The sequence below is a fragment of the Schizosaccharomyces osmophilus genome, chromosome 1, assembly GCF_027921745.1.
Source record: "Schizosaccharomyces osmophilus chromosome 1, complete sequence".
Lineage (NCBI taxonomy): Eukaryota > Fungi > Ascomycota > Schizosaccharomycetes > Schizosaccharomycetales > Schizosaccharomycetaceae > Schizosaccharomyces > Schizosaccharomyces osmophilus.
Genome location: NC_079238.1, coordinates 5,361,468 through 5,384,463, shown reverse-complemented (window position 1 = coordinate 5,384,463; position 22,996 = coordinate 5,361,468). Strand labels below are relative to the sequence as shown.

Sequence of the window (22,996 nt, the reverse complement as noted above, 5' to 3'; positions counted from 1 at the left end):
TCAACTCAGAAAGATAGATATTTATCAAAAAGTAATATAATTACCTCCTAAAAGCCAAGGCTTTATTTCATCTGCCTTCATCTATTGTTTGATAATCACTAACAGCTATGTACTATTACTTTTCTCGGATAACCTTTATAGAGCATCTAAAGATTTACTGCAAATAATGTCTTTGCCAAGTTCGTATGTATATTGTTTCTGCAATTCATTAGAGCGCTTAGCTAGAGCGTCTACAAGCAGTTCCTCATTAGTTTGACTTGAAAAATGCAAACCAATTATTATTTAAAACTTTTATTTCAGTTTCTTCAAAAGCGCTTTGCTGGACAAGTTCTGTCGTAAACACAGTTCCATATTGAAAGAAACAGTATTAAACCATCCAATAAGTTGCTTGTTTCTGAGCAGTAAGTTAACAGATAAAAATTTCACTAGTTAACGGAATACTGCGTAAGTTTATGGTTTGTTCGGTTCTCTTTTAGACTGACAATTAAAAGCAGTGATCCATCATCTCTGATTAGTAGCATTCCTTCATGTTTATTCGGTTTCCACAGCTTGCAAAAAGACCATATTTTATTAGGCCCATAATGACACCCAAACCTTCACAATTCTACCTCGAAAGGCTCAAAAATAAAGGTATCGAAACCGACAACAGGAAACTACTAGTTTTAGATTTGAACGGAACGCTATTAAGTAGACCTATAAAAGACCGTTCACATACGTCCGTGAGTAGTGCTTCTTCTACAGCAATTCCACGTCCAGGTGTTAAAAATTTTTTGAAATATGCGTTCTCAAACTATTCTGTTATGGTCTATAGCTCTTCTAGGCGCGATAACGTTAATGCGATGCTAAATTGTATCATGACTTCTGAACAGATCAAGTCTCTAACGGCCTGTTGGACTCGCGAAAATATGGGTTTAAGTACAGCTCATTTCAACAGCAAAGTGCAAACATTTAAAAACTTAGATGCAATTTGGGAAAATCTTAAAACAGATGGAAACGGAAAAGCTGCCAACTGGTCTCAGTATAATACGGTCATTATTGACGACTCAGAAGTGAAGTGTGCTGCTCATCCATTTAATCATATCCATGTTTCGGACTTTTCTCATTCAACCGTTGATTATCGAAAGGATTTTATGTTGGTTTGTGCCGTTCGCTATTTAAAACACTTGAAAGACATTCCGAATGTTAGTAACTACATATTTCAGCATCCTTTCCGTTTGAATTATAATCTGTCGCAAGATGAGAATCTGAAATGTTTAGATCAAGCTATCGAAAATTACAAACAAGATTCCGGTACCGTTAAGCAAGCGGAAGGGCAGATTGATTAAAAACTTGCTATGTATCGACATGAATACACAGTTTGTATATATTTTTATTTTTTTGCTTTTCAAAATTTGTTAAGTTTATTAAAATAACATCTACAGTAATTGAAGATTGATGCATATATCTTACCAAATTAAATCATACAAGAATGTACTTTTAAGCGTAACATCATTTCTTAGGCCCTTAAAGGACGCTCGTTCATTTTCGTAGGGCGGCGTATCTTTTTACGCTTTCCTTCTTCAAACAACGAAACCTGTTTCAAATCTCTTCCGAAAGTATCAGGCTTCTTCACCTTATACAAACGGACAAGATGATGCATGGAAGTAAAGGCTTCTTCGATGGTAAAGAGCTGTGGATCTTTGGTTGGTAATTTTTGGCCTCTGCTGCGGTCATAACCTTGGCCAGGAGGGAACAGCTTCCAAGCTCCATGGTAAGACATCTTGTACATTAAGGATTCACGCATAGTTGGACTAGCAGCATCATCAGTACGATATTCTCCACTGCGAGTGAAGAAGTTACGTTCGATGATATCCTCAGGCCATAAGCCCTGGGAGATACGAATCATCCATAAGAACTTATTCATATCGTCACTGCTGAACCCGAGCGTACCGCCATATATAATTAATATGTAATCAACATCATGCTTACGGAGAATAGGATAAGCAGCTTCCTCGTTCGAGGACATAGCCTTACCGACCGTAGCGATATGAGTGTTATTCCAAGTGTTGTTATCGACAAGAGTTGGACGATCAGCCATACCAGCGATTTGGTAACCATAATCCCACCAACTCATAACCTTAGCATCATTGGGAGTATTCCGACGCAACCAGTCATAAACCTCACGGAAGTCATCAATATACATCAAACTACCATCGTTCAAAACAGTAGACAAAACTACTGTAGGAGAAGAGTAAGCGTTGGAAGTAACCCAGCTGGAGTGGTAGACGAAAAGAACGAGGAAATATGTGATGGAACCAAGAACCATTATTCTAGAAAGCATGTTGTAGATACCAACGTTCGAAGTACCCGACAAGAAATATTGGAATAATCTCGGTTTACTCTTAGTGGTTTTACCGGAAGGTACAGATTCTTCGGCATCAGGACCAAAATAAGTATCCAAAAGTGTTGAGATAGACACAGCAGCAGCGATACACACACAAGGAGTGAGAGTCAAGATTAAACGAACCATGACACCACAGAAATAAGTACCCATTACAGCATAGATAATGATGAAAACATGTTCATTGCGAAGCTCCTTGAAGCAAAGATAAACACCAACAGGCAAAAGCCAAATTAACAATTGAAGATCAAAGAACAAAGAGCTCCAAGTAGGAGGTTGATGTTCAGAGACAGATGCTATAATGGGAATGTGAATCTTAGCGTAATTGGTATCCCAAAGAGAGTAAAAACGACCAGTCCAGGGGGCAATCACACCGGAAGAAGAGAGGAAGAAAAGACCGATTGAAGCACCAACTACAAGAGCACCCAAAGCTAAACGAAGCAAAGTTTGAAATTGCTGGGAAGAAACAAGACCCTTTACATAATAGTAGAATGCATAGAGCTGAATCAAGCCAAAGACACCCATGGCAGCCATGTGCTCACTAGTGGAGACAGGTTGAAAGCCAACGAAAGGTACCTGCATAGAGGACAAAAGACCGATAACATAATAAGAAGTGTAAGCAATGTAAAGTTTAGAAGTATAGCGCCCCATTAATAGTAAGACGAAAACATGCAAAGGGATCATATTCGTGATGAATACATAACCACCCCAAGCAGTTACCATATAAAAGTACAACAAGCCAGTGCAAGCACCCCAAAAAGAAGCTCCGGTCTTAACAGCTTTAATCCATAACGCAAAAGTAGACATGAGAAGTGTAATAGCAATAGCCTCATTGTCGTATGAACCAGCAACAGAGCGTGATGTATAACCAGGTGCAATACCCATAAAAGCGGCAGCTAAAAGACCACAGGCGTCGTTTTTCAGTTCTCTTGCAAGGTAGTAAGTAGCAATAGCTGTAAGTCCGGAAAATGCAGGGGCTAGCAACACGCAAATATCACGAATATCAACATCAAGTTTAAGGAAATGTAGTGCTTTATAGATGATGCCAGAAGTCACCATAAGCCCGGGGTAAAGAGTACCACCAGCTACACGGCCTAAAGGATACCAGCTGCGTTCATCGAACCAGTTAAGGAAGTTATAGAAGCCTTGTTCAACCAACACTTTTGTCGCTCGGAAATTGAACCAAGGATCGAATTCATGAATGATAGATTCATAACGAATTACAGAAAATAATCTAGAAGAGGCAGAAGTAACTAATTGCGTTCTTGTCAGTAAATCCACTCTTTATGATATCTAGTCAGTATAAACTTACCGATAATACAGAAAAGAATGAGGACCTTCAAAGGAATCTTCCAGTCCTTTTCATGTGAGTTAACCACCTTTTTCGTGGAATTCTTAGCAGATTCACCCATATCTGACCTGCTATGTTTCCAACAGTGTGTTTGGCTCTCGGTCGGTGTACTGAGCCTAGGTCTGAAGGAGTGGTAACGAAAGGCTTTGCTAACTAAACGTAAAAACTCAAAACCACTAAATATTTTATTCATTTTCTTCCATTTTTTTAATAAAACTCTTGTTTATTGATCTCCTATGCTTAATTTGTGGGTCCTCATTCCCGTGGTCAACGAAAAGCGCACCTCTAACCTTTTGCGAAAGACAGTGGCTTACTAGAATATTTATTAATTCTGCTTTTTTTTCTTTGAGTTCTTTAAGTAAAGATAAGTTCTCAAGCTGAGTTAATTGAGTCTGCGCATTTCCATCGAGCTTCCCAAGTCATCATATCACGTTTCCGGACAATTTAACTTTTATTTAAATACTTATTTACATGAATATTCTTAAAATGTTAAAAACTATGGTTGTTTGGGCCTTTGGGGACACTTCTCTTGCATGAACTCGAGGATGAATGATAATGACTATAACATCAGTCAAGTCCATAAGCGATATCGGATGGAATGTATCATTCTCGCAGAAAAAGATGAAGAGCAACCACTTGCAACTGATACTAGTACCTGTCCTGTCGTTCTCTCTTTTATTTATTCTCTTGACAAAAAGATAAACCCTTGTGTATAGAAGTCTTTTTATCAGTAACTTGGGCCATTATTATAATTCTATACCGTTTCCTTACTATCTTTGGGTCGTCAATTCTACCGTGGTCTCAAGTGTGCAAAGTTTCTTCAAAGGCATGCTTCGTTTTCATCAAACTTATACCGTGAGGACTGTTTTTCAAACCGGTTTCCCTTTTTATTGACAATATGAATTTAATGCCCTTGCTCCTCAATGAAACGGGATAGTATTCAGTCAGTGAATTTCTGATCCTATATATGCTCTATCATTACAAAACTTTATCACTTACTTTGTATGAAGCATTTATCCAAACTATGATTCAATGAGTCCCTTGAACCCAAGTTTACTCGTTTTAAACATACCGTCTCTCTACCTATATTCCCTGGTACATCCTTGTCAAAATACTTGATGGAAATGATTCCTTTTCCACGAAACAGACACTTGAAATCGGAAGAGCTATTAGTATGGTATATTCAAGGTCAAGATCCAGCCTCGAATAAGTTCTATGGATATACGATCTATTCCTTATATTTACACATAAAAAGGGATCCATGAAACAAATATTTTTAAATGAACGATAGAGATGAAACGAGACCGTTACATAAAATTATCCACTTTATATATACATCACCAAAAGTTTCTCATTTTTTTGGTTGGATCGACCAGACCGACAATCATTAAGTATTTGATAGTGTTTAAATTAAATTGAAGAAAGATATATTATATAAACAGCTAACAGGCAATTTGTTAAACCCACAAAAGCAAGAAATCAAAATATGACTTTTCCAAATTGAGTCCTCTAACCGTACAAAAATCAAAAAATAGAAAGAGAAGAAAAAAAAAAAAAAAAATCCGTAAATACATAGTAAAATCAATAGTACTTTCGACATCAATAAAATTTCCATAGGCAAAAACGAGCGATGTGGTGGTTAATTAAAAGAAATAAAAACGAAACAAAAAAGAAAAGACGATATTCACAAAAATATTAGAGAATGAGATTATACAATAATTAGTGGATAATTATTCCTAAACAAAACGCGAGTCGACATCAGAATAAGCGGGAACAACATGGCTTTGCTCTGGAATAGAGTGTTCAGGCCTACCCATAGCAATGTAATCTTGATTAGCATGATGAAGCATAATAAGTGGATTCTGAACAGGGTTCAATGAAGCACTTGCATCCAGTAAATTAGCAGACGGATGATGAGACGTTTGGGGGAATCGACCCATATAGGCATTAGGTATGGCATATTGAGCCGAATTCTCTTCGGGCATATTTAACTGTTGAGAAGAAGCAAAGTGTGTTTGTGGATTTATAGCATCATTGGAAGGCAACGCAGGCTGATACTGAACAGAAGAATAATTTTGCATCGGCATCGCATATTGAGCGTGCTGGCTTGGACTTGTCATACCTTCCTGATAAAAAGTATTAGGAGGAGGCAAAGATTGTTGAGGGGCTGCTGCATTTGGTACGTTCAGCATAGGTAAATACATGGAGCCGCGATGTGTTTCGCCAATTTGATATTGGATAGAGTTTAATAATTCTTCCGAAGGCTTAACTTCTTTATCAATAGGCTCCAAAAACGGCTCACGCATGGAGGGTTCCGGTACCTCCAAATGAGGCTGCCTAAGGTTTGGAGATTTTGGTGATTGAAAGTGATGCCCTCCAACGAAGGAAGATGGTATCGAAGCCTTATGGTCAGAAGCTGCTGCCAGCATGGGAGAATGTGTTGGAGGAACATGATGGGTTAGCTGCAACGGTTGTCCCTCCTCAGACATAGGCATATATGTTTGAGAAAGGCTCGATTTTCTGTCTTCTTGTTGATCTCCCATATAATTTGCATAAACAGAAGCTACAGAAGGGTTGGCAGGACGCGCTGACAAATGCTCTCCATTCGCTTCAACGGGACTAGAAGGAATATGGGGTTGAGTTTGTTGCGGCAAACTGGGAAGAGGAGGGAGAGAAGACGAGGAAGGGAATGAAGAATAGGGAGGAAGCGACACGACATTCATTGCTGAAGTAGAATCATGATTAAGATGCGTTTGCTCGGGAAAAGAAGACCCAGGAACTTGGTTTAAGTAAAACTGGTTTGATGGTGGCAAGCGAGAAGAAGGATAGGAAGAATTGGAAGCTGTAGTAACGATTGCAGGGTCCGAAAGATTTTCAGACGGCTCTTGAGGGACCGGAGCAGGAACGAACGAAGAAGAATGATTTTGAGTTTCAGGAGGGTAACTCATATGCGACTGGGCCGCTTGTTTTTTTGAATGGAACAAAAACGGAAGGGGAGTATGGGGAGGAGGAGGTGGTTGTGTAGGTAAATGGTGTGGGAAAGCGAGTTGAGAAGGATGAAGAGGGCCAGGAGGATGAAAAACAGACGTATTCTGCAAGTACGGAAGAGAAGGAATGGAAGCGCCGTGAGAAGAAGGGGATGTAGACTCTGGAGCAACTGAGAAATTAGAAGAGTAAGAAGGAATCATGGGTAGTGGATGAGGATGAGTGTTGGATGGAGACGAAGCGGTGATGGGAGAACGGGAATTAAGGACCGATTGTGTAGGAGTTCTTGTCTCAGGCATAGGGACTGAGTTTGGGTGGGAAGAAGAAGCAGAGGAAACGGAAGAAGAAGGAGGGGACGCTCCTGTAGAAAGAAGAGAGGAATGAACGAGTAACGGGATGCTTTGCTGCTCTTGGGACCGGGAAGCCGATGAAAGAGAATGTGGGTATTGTTGTTGAGAAAGATGGAGCGCTGTTGGCGACGATGAGGTAGGATCGTGAAAGTTGGAAGAATCTTGAGTTTTGGTGATAGCACGTTTTAAAGAAAGTCTTTTCCGACGATAATGAAGTGCACGCTTTGATAGACGTAATCCAAAATTGGCTTCGATTTGGGCAAGAGAATCTTTATCGCTCTGTCTTGCAAAAAACAGTTGAGCAACTAACTCGTCGAGTGCTTTTGAAACATCTCCTGTAGCAGTCCGAGCAACTGCTTCTTCTGTTCGCGGTAAGATAAATCGTTGCCGATGTATATGAATTCCCCATCTGGCGAGAACGCGCTTGTAAGACCGGATACTAAAGAGGCATAGTTAGTAAAAGCTATGAGAGAAGAAGAACATATGGTTGATACGATAGGACATGAAATGATATTTCCATAGAAATAGACAAGCGCACGTATAGTTTCATTCCTTTCGGTTTGTAGCTCAAAGGACCCAAAATACTGAAGCATGGAACCGCCAGAATTCCAACTTCAAAGGTCATTCCTTGCGACATGTAATTAACCTGAGGGCCTTTGACGCGCAATTATTCTTTCTCCGTTGCTTCTCTTTTGTAATCTTTCTAGGGACCCTATATAACTAGTTTTTCAAACTTTCTCCCTATTTCTTCGTTGATTTCCTTTGGTTTCCTTCTTCAAAGAATATTCTTCCATGTCACAAAATATCAACAACCAATTCTAACCTACCTGGCTTCAAAATTGTATAATTTCGACATCCGTGTCTGCAATTCACGAACCGTCATTCCATGAACTTTGGAAAGTTCGACAATTTGTTCTCTTCGACCATCCCATTCCTTCGTCATTGAGATTAATTTTCGGTTGTCTTGGGGAATGTTTTGGTGGAGTTGGGTGTAGCCAAAAAACAGAGATCACGGCGACTCGGAGTATGCAGTGTGTGGTTCGTTCATCTTAGTGCAGAACCGACAAAACCTCTTGCTTAATATAATAACAATATATAATAATATATTATTTTTAAAAAATCTACGAGAATGGAAAACTAAAAGTAGCGAGAAAGGTTTATTTTTGGAAACTAGATCTAAGCTAATTATAAAATATTTTGAAATAGTGTACATTGTTCTCTTTATTTAATTTGATCTGTAGAGTATTGTATTTATAAAAACTCGAAAAATTTCGGGTTTTATGTTTTATATTTGGACAGTATTCTTAAATCGAATAACCTATCTGATGTCCTTATTTTGTCAATTGTTCCTTCATGAATTATACAGTTGAGCATTAGCGTTCGTTTACATTTATAGAACCAACCAAATGTATGGTGGAAACATCTGTCAGAAATAGTAAAAGACCAAGAGGTATAGAAAGAAAGGTTTAACAAAAAGGGTGATTTTGGAACCGAAAGGAAAAGAAAAAGAAAAGATTCTTGTCAACTAGAAGGAAACTTTTTGTATCGTCACTTTTTTCTTCAATTCCTTGGCTGGTTTGATTTGTTTTCTACGGCAGCTAGCGTCTTTTATCAATTGCCATGACTTGATAGATGTTTAGTCTTACACATTTGAATGTTTGCCTTCAATCTTTTCGAAATTATTGTTTTCTACCATAGACTTTCGTAAATATCATTATCTATCCATGATAATCATAAAGAATAGAGGTTATACATTCTAGAAATCGTAATGGAATCCATTTCCTTCTAACGCATTATTTTCAAAATTAAGAAGGAATAGAAGAGAAAAGTCCGCATGAGTAACTTTTTACGTATCTCTCATAACGTCCACATATCGTTTACTTGTCTTACCTTTTCCACGTCGGCCCGTAGCCGGAGGAGGAACAGAATGTAAGATGTCTTCCAAGGGATCAGCACTTGTCGTCTTTGCACCTGGAGTTGTACGACTCATGGGAGGAATGGCGGGGATATTCGGCAAGCCAGGTGAACCACCGGATCCTAAAGTTGGTGGTAATCCAACAGAAGCAGGAGGCAGATTCGCACCAGCAGTAGCTGTTGCACTTGGGATTGGCATTGGCACACTTGGAGGTGCCATTTCACTCGCAGCCTGCGTTGGAATAGGCATAGGCATGTTTGGAATAACCTTTGGAGGAGGTGGAGGTGGTGCCACTTGATTGTTCAAGTCTGAACCATCTTCATTCACCCATCGTCGTAACTCTTTGTTATACCGCAAATGTGATTTCTCCCCTAATTTGGCTTGGAAAACCGATGATTGCTCCTTGTTATCATCTCTGCGTAAAAGCTTCGAAAACCATCCCTTCTTATTGCTTTTTTTCTCCGAAGCAGCGGCTTTCTCCCTTGCCTTCTCTTCTTCTTCGCGTTTTACGAGCTCTGCAACATTTTGCGCAGCCGCTCTTTTAGCTTGCTCACTTCGATCAGGATTAAAACTTAAATCCTGCATGGATGTAGTCAAGTTCTCCATCGGATTCTGCTCTTTCTCAGCTTCAGGGACCTTCGGTACGTATGCGTTCGTATTTATTGGAGCATACGGCGACGCTTCGTTCGTCTGTCCTATAGGAGCATACTGTGAAGGCGCATACTGGGGCACAACAGGAGCTGTGGAAACTTCAGGAACTGGAGCCTTGTATCGGTAAGGACTTTCCAGAGGTTCCCCTTCCATTCCTGTCCCAAAACCTTCTTCAACAGAAGTGCGCGGCACATAAGCACCCTGAGTGGGGACAGGTGGTGCGAATGGAGTATATTGAGGGCCAGATAAATCTTCTCCGTAAACTGGTGGCTGTTTCGTTTTTAGCTGAGCCTGCATTTGTCCCGGTGAAGATATTTCAGAATCTGCAGCCAAATTAAGGTTGGAAACGTTGTCCTGATGTTCTTGCAAGGCTGAGGCCGGCACATAAGGATATTCATTGCTTACACCCGCAGGTTCAAATCTGTTCATATATGGAGCATTTCCTTGGCTCATGCCATAGTGTGCAACCATATCATTAGGATTCAATATTCCAGATGAATAAGGCCTTAAATCATTATTATTTCCGTATCCCATTGCAGATCCGGCACGTGAAGTCGCTTCTTGATGAGCGGCTACTTTTCCAAACGGTCCATCATTTGCGGTTGCTGGGCGCGAAATGTCATAATCATTTTCTCCGGCGACAAACTTGCTGAACTTGCTACCCAACGAAGAAAGCACGTTATCCAGACGCGGTCTTGACACAGTCCTACCCAACCATGAAGTAGTAACGTCTTCACTGGAACTATTTTCAAAAATTTGTTGGGTCAAGTCTCGTACAGCGAAAATGAAAGCAGGATCCAAAGTCGATCCTTTCTTGGATGCCTTATTCAAGTAAGTCCCAATTAATTCGCAATATTTTTTAGCTGTATGGATCTCGCCTCTTTCGGACAACGTCGTAGCAAGGTAAAGTCGATCATTCATCAAATGGGGATACGTAATCACACCTCGATCGGTGTGAATACTATAGATTAAAGCCAAAACTTCAGTCAGCTGAATGCTGTCTAATAATTCTTCACGGGTAGGTAAAGTTCCATCCTTAGGAAGGCCCAACAGGTGAAATAAGGACTGAGGATGCTGTGAACAAATTTCAGAAGAAAATGTCAACATGAACACCAAATGAGCAGCGTAAATTCGCTTTTCCTGTAAAAGCAATTTGCCCAGCTCAATTAATGCATTATTTTTATCTTTGTATTGGCTGCAAATGATATTGACAACCAACTCCTTCCATGAAGCCAATGCATTCGTAGTAGCTGACTGCGCAGATAGATTTAATAAAGACGATGTACTCGAAAATTCAGACATTGATGCAGCATCAGCTCCAGATAATAACTGTAATGCTAACTGAAGATTTATACCAACACCCGGCTTCAACATCTCCATTTTTACTTCAGATTTTGCAAAACTTCTTACTGTACCTTCCAAAACCTTTGGCCCTAATGCGAAGGAAATAAGCAAAGCAAAAGTCCATTGTTTCTCTTGTAAAGCGAAATTGAGTGCTTCCTCCTTGTCACCAATTAGTAAGTAACTGTAAATGCGTTCTAAAAAGGAGCCTGTAGTATTCCCCGATGATACCACCGGAGAACTATCAACGCTTCTCTCTGGACTAATTAATTCTTGTACAGTTGTCGCAGTATTGCAAGGAGCAGGCTTCTCAAACCCAGGCATAAGAATCTTAAGTAGACTTTCTGGGAAAGTTGACATATCCGGTATGCTGAGAAGCTGTTCCATTGTTTGAAGCAATAATAGCTTGTCTTCTATTTCAGATGTATCATCAGAAGATGAATAAGTTATTCCTGACTTTAAATTTTCTATATATTTAGAAATCCATTCCTTTGCCGCATTCTTGGCATTTTTTTCAAGTTTATCACCAGAAGCTATGAATGGGCCAGGGAACTTAATAACATTGTCATTTTCCGGAGGTATTAAATCATTTAGGCTTTGAAGCTTCAAAAGCCCTGGCTGGAAATTATCCCTTGTTCCATTTACAGAATAAAACTGACTTGATATTGGAAAAGAAGTTATCACTGTTCCACAAGGGCCAAAGTTTATAATCGGCTTTGGTTTCGACCTGATTAAATTTATTTGCTGTTGTAACGTTTCATCAGATGAAACCAAATTCTTAATGGGCTTAGAAGCAGAAAAGTTCGGTGATACAGGAACAGATGCGGCGATATTAGATCGTAGATCTAAAGGATGGGGCGATGGGTTCGAATATGGTTGAGCTGAGTGAGCGCTCAAATAACTGTTGCCAATCCTAGTTTCAATGGACAATGAATTAGCGCTCTCGGCCAATTTGGGCTCTCGCTGCATCTCACTCAAACTCTTTCTTTCAATATCAGAATGTTGCTTAGCAGGCAATGAAACAGTGGCGGGCCGATCTGGTATACTTTCCCTATGAAAAAGAACTGGACTTCTTGTGCGAGAAATAGGACGCTCGGTCGGAGGAAGGGTAGTCCCGGGAATATCTGAAGGGAAAGCTTCAGGGTTGTATCCTCGATTAAGTGATGATGGGTCTGTTTTATTAAGAGTTGATGTATCGTGTATTGGAGTATATGGATGAACTTGAGCAGGTGACAGTGGTGGTGCTGTGCTTCCTCGAATTGACTGTATTTCATTCCCGTTCATAAATGGTGAGAAATGTTCGAAAGGAGGTATGGAGGCCTGTAAATCGGGAACGCTAGGATATGATCTTCCAACCTTTACTGATGGCGAATAACCTACTTTTGACTGGGCTGCTGTCAGCGGGTTATAGGGTACAGCGGAGCCATCAATCGTAGATGCTTGCAACTCTCTTTGGTTGCTTGGTGGAGGAATATTGGGAACTGAAGCCAAAGGCTTTTGGGTCTCAACCGGAGTATAAGAAACCGGAACACGAGGCGCCTGTTGAACATGTGGGAGTTCTTTAGGAGATACTATAGGAGCATATGGAGATCTCGTATAATTTCGTGCTAAAGGAGGCTTTGTTTCCAAAGTATTTGCTTCCTGCATAGGAACCACTGGAGCTGCTGAAGGCATCTCGCTAGACAAACCAGGAGTATACCTCCCAGTTCCATAAGAATTATCATTTGTTCTAGGTGCTTGCGTGACAGAAGGGCGAGCTGGATTCGTAGCGGGGAGAGTATTAACAACAGGAGGGGCTGGAGGGACGTTAGGACGTTGTCTTGTGGTACTAAGTGGAACCGAAGTTTCTGGAGGAATAGGAGGAGCATTTAGCCCTTGAAAACTACTCACTGTAGGGGAGCTAATTTTTGATGCGGATATCTGAGCAGCTTTTCGAGCAGAAGTATAAGTGGCAGATCGCTTTTGTTGAGCCTGTTGGACAATTTCTTCAGGAAGGTCATATGGTGAGCTATAACCTTCTTTGGAAGCAACGAAAGGCTTAGAACTCTGGGAAGACGAACGCTTTGTAGTATCTAATGGAGGTAATGGTGTTGTTGGCAACTGTTTCGGTTGTGTGGGGATATAGGAAGAAGCAGGCGGTTGAGCAGCTGGTTTCAAAAAGTTATCCAATAATGAAGAAAACTCGGAATCATCTATCAATTCATTATCGTTTGTATTGCTGCTTTCCAGCAATCCTCCTAAGGGTGCATCATCGTTGGCGAATTGATTGAACAAGGCGGCATCTTCGTCCACAGGAGGGTGCTGAAAGGAAGAGAAAACATCCAAAGAAGGATCAGCAACGTGATCCTTTGGTTGAGTGGAAGGAGCTTGTTCGTGAGGTTGTAAAACTTCACTGAAAAACCTATCCTCTTCTTCTGGATTATTCTGAAAGAGATCTGCAGTTTCTTCCGTCTCTGGATGAGACGTTTCCATGTTGGATCTATTGTGGGAATCATCGTGAAAAACAGGTGTCTCATCTATCTGATCTTGGTTTGCTGCCGGTGTTGGTTCAGAAGATTGCTGACGAAAGAGTTCACTTGAACTAGGTTGTACTTCGTCAGTGGAAACACCAGTTGCTTCCTTGTCAAAGTTATTTTCACTGAATGGCTCATTATTTGGAACCATTAGCTCTTCGTTCCGATAGTCCATCTCCAAGTGTTTTGAAGACGATGATAAAACTGGTTCCGTAGATGCAGAAACCGGATGGTCATAATCAGCTTCCATGGTTGACTTTGTAGGTGGGAATTGGGAGTCATTATAGTTATTATAGTTGGTTTCATCTTGCGCATTAATCTCAAAACCTTGGTTGAATTCGCCAAAAAGGCTGTCACTGTTATCCATATCCGCAGTAGGATGAGAGTCTGCAGCTTGAACGAGGTTGTCAAAAAACCCCAAACTGGAAGGCTCATCATTCGCAAACAAATGGGACACAGAGATACGGTTGTCAGCAGAAGAAGTAAAAGCTTCCTTGGCAGGTTCACCAGTTGAAGCCGCTGTTCTTGGGACGTTAGCTTCATTGACATTCGTATTTTGTGATTGAGTGTCCTCTGACTCCAATTTCTGTGGTGTGTCTTGTTTTGCTTCTTCCAATTCATTAACTTTTGTTTCCAACTCAGATGGATCCCTCGATAATGGAACAACCGAAACCACTTCACCTTTCTCAACTTCGACCTGCTCTTGCACAGAGTCCGGTTCGTCCGGCTTTGTCTCTGTGTCGTTTTGTGTATGAACAACTACAGGATCCTGGTTCGACAAAAGCTCTGGCTCGCTGGGCTTTGTCTCGATGTCATCTTGCGTATGAACATTTACAGGATCCTGGTTCGACAAAAGCTCTGGCTCGCTGGGCTTTGTCTCGATGTCATCTTGCGTATGAACATTTACAGGATCCTGGTTCGACAAAGGCTCTGGCTCGCTGGGCTTTGTCTCGATGTCATCTTGCGTATGAACATCTACAGGATCCTGGTTCGACAAAGGCTCTGGCTCGCTGGGCTTTGTCTCGATGTCATCTTGCGTATGAACATCTATAGGATCCTGGCTAGGAACAGACTCATCAATAGCAGTTGGTATGGTATCCTGATCATGAGCGTAAGAATTCTCTTCTACATCCTTCAAAGAGGAGGCAGCAGAAGCGTTTGGTTGATCCATCTCGGACGACTGGTGTTTCTCATCCTGGGTTGTTGCAGAATGCATCAGTTTATTGGAATCATCCACTTGTTGAAGAGACTCAGGCCGGGTTGATTCAATGGAAGAATCAGTTTGAACTGCTGAAGGCGCAGACTCTCCTTTGTTGTTGGAAGTCAATTCAGCATTCATAGGATCAAATCTGAGATATAAAAGAAAAAAATAAAGGAAGACGAATTACTATAAGCTTTCTTTTTTATCCAAAGCAAAACGTTTGTATTATATAGGAAACAAATGAGTAGGGAATTAGCGAACGGTGATCTTTAAATTCCCGTAAATACGTGCCATCCGAAGACTAATTTGTAGAGAAAGCAAAAAATAGCAACGCTCCTTTGGTATTATCAATACAGGAATAAAGAAATTGGCGATCCGACTGCGTTTGTTGTGAAAGAACAGAGGAATGTCTATGGCGCCAGTTGTTTATAAAAAATGTGTTCTTTATGGGATTCGAACCAGGACCATTGGGTTATCAAGGTTATTCTAAAAAAATATTTTACTTGTATGATATTATACACTAATATTATATAATGATGTTGCCGTCTGCAAAAGAGCTGTGTATGGCATGGTACCATGACCAAGGCATGTCTGTCAGTGGAAAGGGAATCGATAAACATTCACATTCGAATCAAGTACAGAAAGACTCAGGCAGCCTCAGTCTGACAACTGTCACTACTCCTCACTTGATGGTAAGGGAAACAGCAGAGTTTTTGGCAATGAACCGTCCGTCAATCGCATGGAAAACTAGCAACAAAGATGTTTCATGACAGAACCCAGGCCTCTATGAACCAGGCCTCTTTCTACAAAAGCCTCATTCCTACGAATACTACTACTGTTTCTAAAAGTTCTTATAAACCCATATTTTATATTTTTATATGATCGTGTAAGATTATATTCTATCAACATGTAAGCTAGACGATATGTCGCCTTTCCACGGGGAATCCAAGGGTAGGTGAACCTTGAATACGCTTGGGAGAAAAGGACTCTTTTTCTCCCCATCGTATTCAATTCCTTTATCAATGCAAATTGAAAAAGCTCAAGAGGAATCAAATTCGATGGGTGTCAACTTTCAACGCGACAAGAGAGGGATCGGTGGTCCTTTTATACCTTAATGAAAATTTTTTTTTCGTCTTTTCTACATGATACTTTGTACAACAAGTTTTTTATATTTGTATCCTTTACGATTATGTATAGATTTAAAGGAAACTACGCGTCGATATAGGAAAATATAAATTGTCGATGGACAGGGTTGGTTTTTTCATTACAATAAAAACAACGGAAAAGAAAAAGAAGTTTTAAAACTACCTACAGACTCATTCCTTTTTTTTTCTTTTTTTTTTGTTCATTTTGTGATTTTATTTATTTATTATCGCACGCGGTATTGCGTGCTATTCTTATTGCACCCTTCACTTCACTTCACAATCCGTATTTCTTTACTGCCATTTGCCGGATATGAAAGAAAGGCTGCCTTCCGCAACGACAACTAAAACGTAAAAAAAACCATTTTCTATAAAATACCCATATTCTCTCATTTTCAAGGTGTCAGAAGCATCAAAAAAAGGAGAAACAATTTGCATTTGCTTTAGAGAATTGTTATACTCTTTAAATTAATATATTTATTGGATTCCTGGTTCTTTTCACTAGGATCGTTTTGTATGCTCTTATTTACAACCGTCTATTAGTAAAAGAAGAATCCGTGTTGTTCTATTCTCTTTGGAATTTTGTGAGGTCGACATCTGTACGAATAAAGCATCAAAAAGCAGCCCTTGCCCTTGTTTGTGTCTTGTATTTATTGGTAGATTTTGCAGGACAGGATCTGATTTGATATTCTTCCTCTCCACGAAAGGAACTCGTTTTACTAAGTTGCTTACTTATTATTATAATTTTATATAAAAATGGAATCCCCTACGTCTTATGAACCAGCTCTTGTTTACGAATGGATTATTGAAATTGTTCAAGGTACACAACGCGAACAAGCACTGGTGGAATTATCACGTAAACGCGAGCAATACGAAGATTTGGCTCTGATTCTTTGGCATTCTTATGGCGTTATGACCGCGTTATTACAAGAAATTATCAGTGTCTACCCACTCCTTAATCCCCCTACCTTGACAGGGCCGACATCGAACCGTGTTTGTAATGCGTTAGCTTTGTTGCAATGTATCGCCTCTCATCCTGAAACAAGAATTCATTTTTTGAATGCTCACATCACTCTCTTTTTGTACCCTTTTCTTAATACCCTATCCAAGTCCAAACCGTTTGAATACCTTCGGTTGACTAGTTTAGGTGTCATTGGTGCCCTCGTTAAAAACGATTCTCCCGAAGTCATCAATTTTCTTCTTTCTACTGAAATTATTCCTTTGTGTCTTCGTATCATGGAAAACGGCTCTGAGCTCTCCAAAACAGTTGCCATCTTCATCGTCCAAAAATTCCTTTGCGATGATGTTGGCTTGCAATACATTTGCCAAACATATGAACGCTTTTATGCCGTTGCTTCCGTACTGAATAATATGGTTTTACAACTTGTGGATTCTTTTGCTTTTCGCTTGTTGAAGCATGTCATTCGCTGCTACCTTCGTTTAAGTGATAATCCTCGTGCAAGAGAAGCTTTGCGCCATTGCTTGCCCGAACCTCTCCGTGATGCCACTTTTGCCCATGTCTTAAAAGACGACCATAACACCAAGAAGTGTTTGGCTCAATTATTAATCAATTTGTCTGACGTCGCTGTCGTGAATCCTTAAAAAAATTCAGCTGTCTTTAGAATTTTTTATTTGTTTTAATAATCCACATTGTCCCTTTTGCTCTATCTCTATTTAATTTTTATTGGTTTCTTTTTCTTTGGAAGTTTTCAACGCTCTTCTAAATCTTGTTTACGTTTTTTCTTTAACCTTTAATGTTTACGAAAAGGTGATAGATGTTTTGTTTTTTTGTTTAATCTATTAAAAGAAAGGAAAGCTTAAGAGGTTGACATTATGTAAATCCAAAAAAGTTGTCGTTCTTTTCGTATGAACTGTATTGCCCTTTTCTTGTTCGCTTTTTAATTAGACCACTACGAATATGACACGGAATAATTCGAGCATTACCGTCTGCCCTGCCCTGCTCTGTCTTACGATTTCATTGATAGACGCACATAAGAACTTGACAGTTGAGTGCTTAACAAACCACTCATTTTGTCATTGTATTTTAAGCGATATACAGTAATAACTGCGTTTTTTTAGAGGACTTATTAATTCTATCATAACTTGTGTTATTGTTTTCATTTTCTCTGATCCTTGATTTTACTGTCTGATCATTGCAGATAGTTGAACAAGAATGTTTGTTTTCTTTATTTTTTTCATCTGCGTTACATTTAGTTTTTGTAAATCTAATTAAATTGAATGAATCCAATTCGTTTTTCACATGCTCTTAAACCTCATCTTCCTTCATGAACATGCATGTATATATCCTAGCAGTGGCAGACAGTCAATAAGTAAGAATAGACACCCTCATGTTGAAGGAATCAATGAATCTTCTTCATGTTACAACGTAAATTAAAATGGAAAACTTTTTTGAAAAACAATCGATTCTTAGCTGATTTATATCGAGCAACCAAAAGTACCGAACAGGCTAAACAAGAATGGAAATGGATCAGTCAAGAGCTACGGGAACTTTGTCCAAAAGACAGTAAACTGCAAATTCAACGAAAAATTATACAAGCCTGCAAACTTCGTGGTCGTAAATACCCATTACAGTATATATTACAAACACAACCCTTTGGTTCTTTAGATATACAATGCAGACCAGGAGTTCTGATTCCCCGATGGGAGACAGAGGAATGGGTAGAGAGGACGATTCCCTTGTTGAATTCGTTGTCGGTTCCAAATCCCATACGCATCTTGGACTTGTGTACAGGTTCCGGGTGCATTAGCAGCTATGTTTCGACGTCTCTCAAGCGTCCTCATCATCTCCATGTTGTCGATAATTCCTCAAAAGCTCTTCATATAGCAGCTAAAAACCTGCTTACTTGCAAGCACGACAGCTCTACGCTGGATACTCAATTTCACAAAATCAATGTTTTATCTGCACAGAAAGCGATGTTTGATTTATTGAAAGATTGTCATGTTGTCTTATGCAACCCACCGTATATATCACCAACCGAGTTTCATACCAACACGGACCTAAGTGTTAAAAGGTACGAGCCAAGACATGCGCTTGTAGCTCAAGAGGACGGTAATCAGTTTTATAAAGTCATTGCGTCTTATGTGTTTGAACTGTTGAAGGACCCATTCCTTACGAAAGATGCCTTGAGATATCTCGCTTTTGAAATTGGTTCTTCTAAACAAGCCAACTATGTCAAGAATCTGTTCTCAGGCAGCGTCTTTGATGCTACGATTTGGAAAGACTCTGCGAACTTGGACCGCACAGTAATTGTTCAGCGAAAGGAAATTGATGCCAAAAGCATTGTTGAAAATCGATAGTTAAAGGTTTGATATTTAATCAGACACGGATGGATGTTTTCTACTAAAGATCAATATATGAATACAAACAAGAAGCATGATTTGTAATGTGCACAAAGGCAAACAAAAATTAATTAAAACATTGCGTTTTCTATGGAATATTGAGACTATTTTGGAACAATTAAAAGAGAAACAGACCAAAAAGGAGATTATGAAATTAGAATTATAAGTATCGGTAGATGTCTAATTATAATACAATAGAAGCAAAAACATTTGTTGTTTACCAACCGCGAGTAGCAAGCTTATCCTTCTCTTCCAAAGACTGAACACTCCTACCTACCATGGCAGAACCAAGGTTTTCGCTAACCTCAGCCAAGATCTTGGGATCCTGATAATGGGTAACAGCGCGAACAATGGCACGAGCACGCTTAGCTGGGTCACCTGACAAGAAGATACCAGAGCCAACAAAGACACCATCACAACCAAGCTGCATCATCATGGCAGCATCAGCAGGAGTGGCAACACCGCCGGCAGCGAAATTGACAACGGGCAAACGACCCAAACGAGCGCATTCACGAACAAGATCAATAGGGGCACCAATTTCCTTGGCGAAGGTATATAGCTCTTCAGGAGCCATGTTTTTGACGCGGCGGAGTTCACCTTGCATTTGACGGGTATGACGGACGGCTTCAACAACATCACCGGTACCTGCTTCACCCTTGGTACGGATCATAGCAGCACCTTCAGAAACACGGCGAAGAGCCTCTCCCAAATTACGGCTACCACATACGAAAGGGACAGTGAAATTGGCTTTTTCAACATGATGAGCATCATCAGCGGGAGTCAAGACTTCAGATTCGTCAATATAATCGACGCCAATGCTTTCGAGGATTTGGGCCTCAACGAAATGGCCAATGCGAACCTTAGCCATGACGGGAATAGAAACAGCTGCCTGAATTTCCTTAATCATAGTAGGATCAGACATACGGGCAACGCCACCTTGAACACGAATGTCAGCGGGAACACGCTCCAAAGCCATGACGGCACAAGCACCAGCAGCTTCAGCAATGCGAGCTTGTTCAGAGTTTACAACATCCATAATGACACCGCCCTTCAACATTTGAGCAAGTCCAGCCTTGACTTGAAAGGATCCCTTAGTTTCAGAAATCATTTTGTTAATTTAAAGTTGTACAAATTCCAAGATAGATTCAACAATAGGTTATAAGAGTAAAAAGGAAAGATAAAGTCGATTGAAACAATTCCACCTAGTTTCAATATTTTTTTTTCTAATACCAAAAATTTAGCACAAGAATCCTCTAATGGTTCCTGTTTTTCCTTTCAAACACGAAAATACTCTTTTTCGTGGCGATGGTAGATGACAAGTTTTGTCGCTTGGGTACCTTTCTGTTTTTATAATCAGGACGGAGGGGGAGGGTGAGGTACATCTCTAGGTTACCTTGGGCGTATCAGTTATCCTTGGAGATAATCAGTGTGAGTAAAACTCCGGGTAAAGGACGTGGGCAAATACCCTGTCGGATGTAAACAAATAAACAAATCAAAATAAAAAAATAAAATATAACAGAATAGAATAAAATAAAATAAAATCAATAACAACAATGTAGAATCTCTTATAAACACTTTGATACTAGTTTTTTCTGTTAAAAATTATTTCCTGTTTTCAAAAGAAAAAGCATTCATGGTTTCAAAAACTGAGAAGCATGAGTGTTTAGTGGTGTGGTCCGGAAAGTACAATTAAACAAGTTAAACCATTCATTTCCTATGGCTTTCTGTAGGTTGGATGAGATGGGGTTTCTATGGATTTGTATTTAGGAATGGACAAAGGTGGTTTCATAGGATATACAGGTTTGTCTGCAAATAATAGAAACTGAAAGAAAACCACGCTGTGCAATTTGCGCTTCTTTTGGATTTCAGCCGTAAAATCCATCATCTTACTCTGGCTCTACGAATCTTCCATACCGTGCGTACGATAGAAGCAATTCTTATTTCACTACTAGCAACATTGCACTGGGAAAACCCTTGTAGTATGAAAGAAAACACTCATTTATTGCTACTTGAGCTGAAAATCCTACAACCAACACACCCAGCAGGCTATGGCTTCCTACAACATAAGAGATCAACAGCAATATTAGCAATTGCTATGCTATGTTTCCAAACAAAAAGAATTGCCATTCACGATGGAAAAAAAATAAAACTAGCATACCCGTTCAAATACGGGCACAAAGGGGGAAATTAAATTAATAACGGGGTTCGTTCCAACCATAAAAGTATTACGAAAATATGGACCCCAAACAGTCAGATAGACAAATGATAGACGGACATATAATACAAAGAAAGAAAGAAAAACACACATGCGTTCGAATGATTAGAAAAGCAAGGAAAACTAACAAACAATGACCAACAACAATAAAATTTGTCATTGGTGAGAAAGGAAAGAAAACTCAAAGACGTTCATTTGTACCTTCCATAAAAACATCAAAAGGTTTCAACCATTCAGGTTCCTCAAAATCGGGAGGAGGATTCGCCCAGTTGTAGTTAGGAATTGTGTCTTCATACGAGCGCTTCACACCATTGGGTTCGAAAGAAAAGGCAGTATTTTTTAAAGCAATATTTTCAGCCACGCCATTATACAACGGTTGATTGTAGGCAGGAAAGGTAGTTTGTTTCGACTTGTAGCCAGTAGACACGGATTTACGAATTCGCATGCCCACGTCCATTAAAGATCCCTGGACATCTTCGGGAAGTTCAGGTCTCAGAGAAGACTTCTCTGGCTCCATATGAGCCTTGCTGGTCATGGTTCGCTTGCTAGAATGCATTGTTTCTCAAACAATCAAAGAGTGACGAGCCTTACAAAGGGTATGGTTCTGGGAAGGAGTATGTTCTTTGGTGGTTGTGACGTTTTGGTGCTACTTACGAAACAAGTCACAATGTTTGCCGAAACAAAAAAAGAATAGAAGAAGCAAAACAATTAAAACAAATCAAAAAGAAACAGATCTGCTGTAGTTTTCATAATACAAATAATACAGAATGAGTAGAAATTCACAAAGTTGGTTGGATAATCTAGTTCGAGGAGGTTTCGACTCAATTCAAAAAAACTTGATTTTTTGATTTTTCACCAGAACTGGCCTATGCAATTTTTTGAAATTTCATCCTCCACAAAATAAAGTAACAGAAGCGTCGCTCGGATGCTAATAATGTCAAGTTATGAAAGAAAAAAAATAAAAAAAGCGCTACGCTGATTTTCATAAACTCAAAAATGCCGACTCATGCATTTGCTACCATAAACAAAACGTAGTAATACTGAATATTCATTCACGAGTAAAACGGACACTCCTGGGAAAGAAAAAAGTTCCCAACCAAAGCAGAAACGGGTTCATTCAATCCTATAATTCTGGTTTTAGTTTACCACCGGGAAGACACATAGGGAATTTGTTTTGTTCCTAGATGATTCAGTGTAAATTCAGAGTCGGTGATGTGGTGAACCACCATTTCTAACAAAAACGGAATCATTTTGGCAAGGTCGGCACAGTCTATATACAAAAATCTACTTCAGTCCGCAAAAAGAGTGATCTCCTGTGCAAAATATTCCTGACTGACTTGAACGTTTTCAACTGTTTACATAGACAACAATTGTTACCCAGTATAGGAGAGTGAAGGACCGCCAAAAACAGCCTTAAAAAACGAGAATTGTGATTTGCAAACGATTTGTATATGTTTGTTTAAAAAATCACAGTAAACAAAGGAATAGAGTGGTTGTTTTTTCATCAGTTTCTTTTTGACGCGTTCGGACGCGCCATTTTACAACACTAGTGCAAACAGCCTGTCTTTGTAAATTTGCGCGAATCTCTCTCT

The 22,996-nt window shown here is 39.7% G+C and overlaps 8 protein-coding genes across 8 annotated transcripts; 3 read left to right on the top strand and 5 right to left on the bottom strand.

Moving 5' to 3' along the window:
* Window positions 1–527: 527 nt before the first annotated feature.
* SOMG_02436 (NLI interacting factor family phosphatase) lies at window positions 528–1,325 on the top strand (the record flags this gene model as incomplete). Its single annotated transcript, XM_056181228.1, has 1 exon — window positions 528–1,325. One exon carries the CDS (start codon window positions 528–530, stop codon window positions 1,323–1,325), a length of 798 nt encoding a protein of 265 aa, XP_056036891.1.
* Window positions 1,326–1,495: 170 nt separating this feature from the next.
* stt3 (oligosaccharyltransferase subunit Stt3) lies at window positions 1,496–3,792 on the bottom strand (the record flags this gene model as incomplete). The annotated part of the gene is made up of 2 exons (XM_056181227.1): window positions 1,496–3,633; window positions 3,693–3,792. The coding sequence occupies 2 exons, from the start codon at window positions 3,790–3,792 to the stop codon at window positions 1,496–1,498; spliced, it is 2,238 nt and encodes a 745-aa protein (XP_056034921.1).
* A 1,675-nt stretch (window positions 3,793–5,467) lies between these two features.
* Window positions 5,468–8,009, bottom strand: clr5 (the record flags this gene model as incomplete). The annotated part of the gene is made up of 2 exons (XM_056181226.1): window positions 5,468–7,505; window positions 7,894–8,009. 2 exons carry the CDS (start codon window positions 8,007–8,009, stop codon window positions 5,468–5,470), a joined length of 2,154 nt encoding a protein of 717 aa, XP_056036893.1.
* Window positions 8,010–8,912: 903 nt separating this feature from the next.
* On the bottom strand, window positions 8,913–14,825 carry sec16 (multidomain vesicle coat component Sec16; the record flags this gene model as incomplete). Its single annotated transcript, XM_056181225.1, has 1 exon — window positions 8,913–14,825. One exon carries the CDS (start codon window positions 14,823–14,825, stop codon window positions 8,913–8,915), a length of 5,913 nt encoding a protein of 1,970 aa, XP_056036896.1.
* Window positions 14,826–16,585: 1,760 nt separating this feature from the next.
* On the top strand, window positions 16,586–17,431 carry rcd1 (CCR4-Not complex RNA-binding protein subunit 9; the record flags this gene model as incomplete). Its single annotated transcript, XM_056181224.1, has 1 exon — window positions 16,586–17,431. The coding sequence occupies one exon, from the start codon at window positions 16,586–16,588 to the stop codon at window positions 17,429–17,431; it is 846 nt and encodes a 281-aa protein (XP_056036895.1).
* Window positions 17,432–18,205: 774 nt separating this feature from the next.
* mtq1 (mitochondrial N(5)-glutamine methyltransferase) lies at window positions 18,206–19,147 on the top strand (the record flags this gene model as incomplete). The annotated part of the gene is made up of 1 exon (XM_056181223.1): window positions 18,206–19,147. The coding sequence occupies one exon, from the start codon at window positions 18,206–18,208 to the stop codon at window positions 19,145–19,147; it is 942 nt and encodes a 313-aa protein (XP_056036898.1).
* Window positions 19,148–19,406: 259 nt separating this feature from the next.
* On the bottom strand, window positions 19,407–20,297 carry snz1 (pyridoxal 5'-phosphate synthase; the record flags this gene model as incomplete). Its single annotated transcript, XM_056181222.1, has 1 exon — window positions 19,407–20,297. The coding sequence occupies one exon, from the start codon at window positions 20,295–20,297 to the stop codon at window positions 19,407–19,409; it is 891 nt and encodes a 296-aa protein (XP_056036897.1).
* Window positions 20,298–21,585: 1,288 nt separating this feature from the next.
* Window positions 21,586–21,960, bottom strand: spd1 (ribonucleotide reductase (RNR) inhibitor; the record flags this gene model as incomplete). The annotated part of the gene is made up of 1 exon (XM_056181221.1): window positions 21,586–21,960. One exon carries the CDS (start codon window positions 21,958–21,960, stop codon window positions 21,586–21,588), a length of 375 nt encoding a protein of 124 aa, XP_056037080.1.
* Window positions 21,961–22,996: the final 1,036 nt, after the last annotated feature.